At 34.1% G+C, this 7965-nt stretch overlaps 1 protein-coding gene across 1 annotated transcript in view; it reads left to right on the forward strand.

Annotated features, from left to right (window-relative positions):
- LOC117317251 overlaps nt 1–5857 on the forward strand; it is a 181438-nt gene extending 175581 nt beyond the window's left edge. The window contains 3 exon segments of the mRNA XM_033871983.1: nt 20–134; nt 581–687; nt 689–5857. Coding sequence (XP_033727874.1) covers nt 20–134; nt 581–687; nt 689–1342 — 876 coding nt within the window. The 3' untranslated portion in view covers nt 1343–5857.
- Nucleotides 5858–7965: the final 2108 nt, after the last annotated feature.

Below are 7965 nucleotides of genomic sequence, written 5' to 3' on the forward strand. Positions count from 1 at the left end.
GATTTTGTTTTTTTTACAGACCAGGGCGGCCATGTTGGATTCCATGATTCAGTTGAGCGGAGGCAGTATGGATAGTTTAGATGATAACATCGGAGTGGACCATGTCATGTGTTCACGGCTCATCGGCAGGGGAGGTAATCTGATCTGATTAATTTAGTGTGGAATTAATACAGCTTTCTTAAACTTCATTAAAATTGAATATGTTACTCAACTATTTTTAGCAGAAATATGTAGTACAAGCTCACTGTATGTTATATAGAATTCCCAGCCGATAAAAAATGTGTCTGTATGTAACATTTTCCAAATTTTCCTTTTAGAATGTTTGCATGGCTATAATCATTTGTTTGAGAATTTTTAGATTTGAAAAAAATTCATTACAATGACAGATATTTGGATTATTGCAAAATTTTGTTTTAAAAGATATTTATATCCATCATGTAAGAAATAAGTGTTTTATAAATATTTCATATTGTAATCAAATGGCTATGAATAACAGAAATATTTCTCTTCTTACATACATGTATATCCAAAACTAAATAATTTCCTAAATCTAATATTTATATAAATATGTTTGTTTCAGATAAAATAGAAGCACTGAGGTCACCCACCAAGGTCAATCGTCCTGCCATGGATCTATCCAAATTCTTCCTCAGGTTTGGTGACAAGGAGATGGAAGCCATGGCAGCTTTTCGATTTTCTTAATGACATGACACCTTCTCCTAACCCAGTGCATCATCCACCAACTGGCCAATCAGAAGCCAAGCCTCAGGAGAGACAGCCAATCACTGAAACCGTGGTAGCTCCTGAGGAATCTCGGACAGAACATGTGATAATGCCTCAGGCAGTGCCTACAAAATCTAGTGCGGAGCAAAAAGAAACTAGTTCCCAGCTGAAATCAAAACCTCAAGTTACAAAACAGGCCCAAGGGACAGGAAAGATAACTCCTGCTCTCAAACAAGCTCAGAGATTTGCTGCAGGATCACCAACAGCTATCGGCATGCACTCGCATAGAAACGAAGCCAAAAGTGCTCAGAAACAAGACCATGGATTGGCTGAGAAAAATTCTTTGAAACAAGGACAGGGGATGGCTGTAGGGTCAATTGGTGCTCAAAAACACACAATGGGGCTGATTGTTCACAAAACTCTGTCTTCATCCCAGCAACAACATCAGGAACCTTCTACCAAAGTGCCTAATGCCACAGAGGGCAAGATCGCTCACCAGAAAACAGACACTTCAAAGTCACATGGTTCTGCTTCAGACAGGAACCAAACAGGGACCAATGCACCTGTTTCTTCCCCTAAGCCTTCCCGTATGGGTTTCTTTCGTAGAAAAACCACCTAGCTCTGAAAAGAAGACAAATGTTGAAGAAAAACCTTCTAAACTACCTAAGAAATTTTCTCAGAATTCGAAAGAGAAAGAAAAAGAAAAGGACAAATCAAAAATTCCGAAAGCTGTTAAACAGGATCAAGTACAAAGTAAACCTACTCGTAGATTTCTAAGATCTAGTGGAAAGTCCTCGTCTGTTACAAATATATCTTCCTCTTCCAGCCTGAAGTGAGAGCTCACAAAAGGGAGGCAACTCAAGGGTCCAAGGGAGATAACTAGGGCAGGGATTAAACAAAAAAAAATTATCAGGAACATTTTCGTATATGATATTTACTAGTTAAATTTCATTTAATTCATGTGTAATTTATAAATACTCACGTAACATAAAATGAAGCCAGCAAGTTTTAGGAAGGCATAAAAAGACATTTTTAACTTTATCAGCAGAGAGTAGCAAACATACCTTTATCGCTTCATCTTGGACTCTTTTCGAATTCTTCCAATTTCTTTTTTTCGTTTTGATATTGTTTTTATATCACTATTCTAACTGTATAACCAATATTTTGCAAATCGTTTCCGTATTTTGCTTATCGATATTTCGTTGGAAAAAGAATGGAAGGATAGTTCCAAGATGGAGCAGAAGGTATCAAAACATCCTTTGAAATGCATAATATTTTGTGATTTTCGATACAGATTCAATGTTATGGTTCTCTATAGATATTAACAATCATTAAGCTACATACACTTGTACGTAAAAGGTACTTATAGAGTTGGTATTCGGATAAACATCCTGAAATGGCTGCCTTGGAGAGAGTATATTTAGCATTACATTAAAGAGGTTTTTACTCTCACGTCGGTATCCAGATGTATGGCTGCTGTTTTTGGTCATAAAATCAAATGTTTTTGTCAATGTTGAAATTCATGTTCTGGATTTGCAAAGAAGAGAATGTATAAAAACAAATTTGAAACACCTTATGTAAAAAAAAATCGTCAATAAATTGATAATGTCAGCATTAATATGATACCGGAGTTTTGATAATAACACAATTATGGTACTATTGTAAAAGGTGTAACGAAAAATTGTCAGATTTATTAAAATGCCTACGGTAATTCTTATTCAAATTTAATTTGGTAGTTTTATACATATACTTTGAAACTGGGAAGTCATTTTGGCTGAATAATTACATGTCTGACATTAATTGATAGATAGATAACATAAATTGTTTATTTCAATGTTTTATCAAGAGAGCATACTCAATCATTCAAGGCAACAACATTCAAGTAAAAAATCATGTCATATATTTTTCATCATGTTCATTTTGTGACAAAATTTTAAGATGCCATTTAGAAAATATAAAAAAGTCCAGTTCTGTAACAAAACGTTGTGTATGATATATTATGGTGTGCATAACTGAATATATAATCATGTTTTATACAGGACCGCTAATATTTTATAAAAAAAAATACAGACATTGTTCATCATGTGCCATGTTAAGAACCATTGCGTATAAATTTTGTACAACACCATTTTGGGGAATCATTTTTATACCTACATATACACCGCACAGATTTTATAATGTTTTTTGAAGCATTTTATTGCAATCTATGCAAAAGATCATTTTTTTTAAAAATCATTTTTTAAACAATTTGTCCATAATTCCACCATTCCTTTGCCAAGCGATACAAGAATGACCGTAACAGTTGGAAGAAAGTTGTGTTCACAAGATTAGAGGCGAGCAAATCCTGCAATTTTTGCTGCTTCTCTATAAAAGGAGTTAATATTGGTGCAAACACTAGTTTAGATATTCATTGTTGAAGTCCTGAAAGCCTTCCTGTTGGGTATTCAATCTTTTTATAAAGCAGAGTTATCTACCCTTGTGAGCAATTATCGATTGATTTTAAATTTGTTTGTTAGAGTAATGTAATGAATTAGTGAGAAAACAACATAGTTTTCTCACGCAAATTGTTGATGCAACGATCAATGTTTGCTTACAAGGGCAGATAACTCTGAATTACGAAAAGACAGGATGTACGTTTCATGAGCATGATAGAATATATATAATGTTTAGTTGAGGTGAGAGTCAGGTATGAACAAAGAGTATGTAAAATACAATGGGAAATCATTCAGTTATAAATGTATTTCATTTTATACGAATGACCTACATTTGACTACACCATTTTTAATAGGTTCCTAATAACCAGTTAGAGCATTTTTGTCTTAAACTTGGTGGGTTTCATTAAGATAACTACATTTTTTTTTTATTATTTGATAAAAATTGTTATGAATGCAACAAATTTAAATCCGTTGCTTATATAATTATTCTACCTTCTCTACTTTGGCATCGATCTAAACCAAAAAAAATTGTCAGATTTCATAACATTGAATGGACAACACGGTTCTGGTTGGTAAATATCGTGCTTAATACTGTAGTGGGTTTTTATTGGTTTGATAAATTTTGATATTTCACTGGTAAAAATGGAATTCAACAGTTATAGGGCATTGATACCAGTTATTGTCATTATAACAATAGACGATCTGGAATCGATTGTATTGTAGTTCCTAGGGTAGGACGTACATATTGATGTGATGTTTGTAGATTATATATGCATGTTCATATCTCTTGGTGTTGTGGGGTCAGGAGTACATTTTGTGAATGTATCGAGCCATATAGATTGTGACGTCCCAGACACCATTACCTCTCTTACGGTCGTTATACCCATCATGCACCAGCAGCGTCATTTTCAGAAATTATTTATATAGATGTTTGATCTTGTATGGAATGTGAAGTTCTCTTCTGCCACTGTCACCAATATTGTTGAACCTGAGGATTATTTGCTTATTTTCGTAACAGATTTTATATATTTAATCACAAGGAGAGAAATATTCTGATTTGTTTTTAAGGTTAAAACAACTGAATTTGTATTTTACTATTTGTGAAGAAGCATTAAACACACAATAATTTTATTGGACATTTAACATAAAAAATCAAGATTGACTCACTTATATGTGTATTGTCAATGAATTTAATTGTGTGCTTATACAGCCAGATGATAACAAAACATCTGTTTAATGAAATATTGACTTTTATTAAATAATAAAGGAGATACCAAGCTCTCCAGAAAATATGAGGAGTTTATTTCTACTTTGGGAAACATTGAAGAAAGGGAGATAATTTGATATTGATTTAGGACAAATTTTAATACCCTGAGATACAACTAGACTTTTACCCATCTTATAGACTAAGATATACCTAGATTTTAATGGTACATATGTACACGGCCTGTTGATGTATTTATAGATTGATTTAATTAAGAATATGTTGGATTTTGGTTCAATAGAAGTATAGATATTGTTGGATGTTGAAGGAGAATGGTTTGTCTGTGATGATTTTGTCTGTCTCTATTGTATAGAAGTTTATCACATTGTCCTGTTCACAGTTGATGGAACAGGACAGATCATGCCTTGTTAACAAGGCCATATTTATCACATCGCCTTGTTCACCAGTAGAAGGAACAGGACAGATCATGCCTTGTTAACAAGGCCATATTTATCAAATCGTCCTGTTCACCAGTAGAAGGAACATGACAGATCATGCCTTGTTAACAAGGCCATATTTATCACATCGCCTTGTTCACTAGTTGATGGAACAGGATATATCATGCCTTGTGAACAAGGCCATATTTATTGTGTAATTGTTTCATATGTATCGAAGTTTACTTGTGGGAGTAGAAAATGAATTAATTGCTATTTAAATTGATATAAAACTTTGTTATTTGTATAATCTTTGATATGTCATGGTCATAACACCTATATAGCATTTATATATAGTTTGTTTATACTTCGTGAATCTAGTTTTTATAACTAGCTCAGGTTGTTAATTATCTATTCACAGACAAACCAGTTTGGTAGGTTTTATGTGTATTTATTCTGATTTAAAAAAAACAAACTCATCAGTCTATTATCTCCCTTGAGATAAAAACAAAAACAAAATGAAATTGGAAATCCCCGAAAAACAGTACCTCCTTAAATTTTCAAGCCAAGTGTCATAATCAGTTTACTGATATTTGGCATAAGTAATATGACAATGCATGTTTTATTTTGGATCATACCTATGGATTAATTAAGGTACAGACTCCGGAGGGTACAATGTCCTGTCTGGTTACCTAGGTGATGACAGGTAAATCAAACGCTGTACCTGTTCAACACAAATCCTTTGTTTGTTATTCAAGCATAACATAATTGTATGAACTATTTATGACCTGTACTTCAATCATACCATGTGCTATTCAGAATTACACACTGAGGTCAGTAAATATATAGTAACAATTATCTAATTATCATGTAGCCTGTTAATGAAGAATTTTGTGTTATGATTGCGTTTTTCGTCATATCATGATGATATATATACATGTGTGTGTGTGCATGTACGTGTATACGTAGCTATATTTATGACGTTGCTATGACAACCTTTTGTAAGCTCCCAAAATGGATACCCGACAATAATTAAATTGAATAAAAGAACCCAATATGTATTTTATGAATTTGTTTTTTTTTTTCTCCAGATATATAAACACTTATTCATTAGCCCACTATCATACATGTATATTCAAATCACCTCTTGTCCAACCACCTTTTAGCAATTCTTGTCCTTTGAGTTTTTAAAAAGAACTCAGTGCGTCCTTTTCTTATTTCATAATTAGGTTCCCATTGCCCCTTGTAGCGTATGCTCTATTTTGATAATGATTAGATAAAAAAAAATTGTAATTTTTAGCCCACCATCATCAGATGGTGGGCTATTCAAATCGCCCTGCGTCCGTGGTCCGTGGTCCGTCCGTCCGTCCCTCCGTCCCTCCGTCCCTCCGTCCCTCCGTCCGTCCGTAAACAATTCTTGTTATCGCTATTTCTCAGAAAGTACTGAAGGGATCTTTCTCAAACTTCATATGTAGGTTCCCCTTGGTGCCTTGTTATGCATATTGCATTTTGAGACCAATCAGAAAACAACATGGCCGACAGACAGCCATCTTGGATTTTGACAATTGAAGTTTGTTATCACTAATTCTCAGAAAGCACTAAAGGGATCTTTCTCAAATTTCATATATAGGTTCCTCTTGGTGCCTAGTTATGCATATTGCATTTTGAGACCAATCGGAAAACAACATGGCCGACAGGCAGCCATCTTGGATTTTGACAATTGAAGTTTGTTATCGCTAATTCTCAGAAAGCACTGAAGGGATCTTTCTCAAATTTTAAATATAGGTTCCCCTTGGTGCCTAGTTATGCATATTGCATTTTGAGACCAATCGGAAAACAACATGGCCGACAGGCAGCCATCTTGGATTTTGACAATTGAAGTTTGTTATCGCTATTTCATAGAAAGTACTGAAGGGATTTTTCTCAAATTTCATATGTAGGTTTCCCTTGATGCTTAGTTATGCATATTGCATTTTGAGACTAATCGGAAAACAACATGGCCGACAGGCAGCCATCTTGGATTTTGACAATTGAAGTTTGTTATCGCTATTTCTAAGAAACTAATGAAGGGATCTTCCTGAAATTTCATATGTAGGTTCCCCTCGGTGTCTAGTTATGCATATCGCATTTTGAGACTAATCGGAATGGCCGACAGGCAGCCATCTTGGATTTCGAAAATTGAAACTTGTTATCGCTATTTCTAAGAAACTGATGAAGGGATCTTCCTGAAATTTCATATGTAGGTTCCCCTCGGTGTCTAGTTATGCATATTGCATTTTGAGACCAATCGAAAACAACATGGCCGACAGGTAGCCATCTTGGATTTTGACAATTGAAGTTTGTTATCGCTATTTCTAAGATAGTATTGAAGGGATCTTTTTGAAATTTCATATGTAGGTTCCCTCGGTGCCTAGTTATGCATATTGCATTTTGAGACAAATCGGAAAACAACATGGCCGACAGGCAGCCATCTTGGATTTTGACAATTGAAGTTTGTTATCGCTATTTCTCAGAAAGTACTGGAAGAAACTTTCTCAAATTCCATATATAGGCCCCCCTTGGTGCCTAAATCTTAAATGTTATATAGGTTTCCCTTGGTGCCTAAATCTTAAATTTTATATATAGGTTTCCCTTGTTTGAAAAGTACTAGAGGTTTCTTCTGAATTTACACAGATTAGTAAGACTTAGAAGAAGAGAAAAGTAGGGAAAAGATCAATCTGACATGGAACCTATGAAGAACATTCAATGGTGGGCGCCAAGATCCCTCTGGGATCTCTTGTTTCATTTGATGATAGCTATTGTTATTTTTAGAAGTTCTGTCAGAATCTTTTCTTCTATATATAGGTTCTATTAAAACTGGGCCCCTAGATATGCTTGTTCATTTTTGAGATGGATTAAAAAAATATCCTTCAGATACCATCTTGGATTTTACCCAGAATACTTATATTTACATCATTTTACCCCTGAATATCTACCGAATGTTTTCATGGAAAGGTGACAATATTAATGGTAACTGTAAAATTTATACACCAACCAAATGTTTCATGAGCTAAAATTTCTTTTATGATCATTATCAATGAACAAGAACTACTTGTGTGGGTATGTATGTTATTTAAGCATTGAACTGTTTTTGTATGCAAGAGCTTTGCAAGCAAAAAAATCATAATGT

Source organism: Pecten maximus, chromosome 19 (genome assembly GCF_902652985.1).
Source record: "Pecten maximus chromosome 19, xPecMax1.1, whole genome shotgun sequence".
In the NCBI taxonomy this organism is placed as follows: domain Eukaryota; kingdom Metazoa; phylum Mollusca; class Bivalvia; order Pectinida; family Pectinidae; genus Pecten; species Pecten maximus.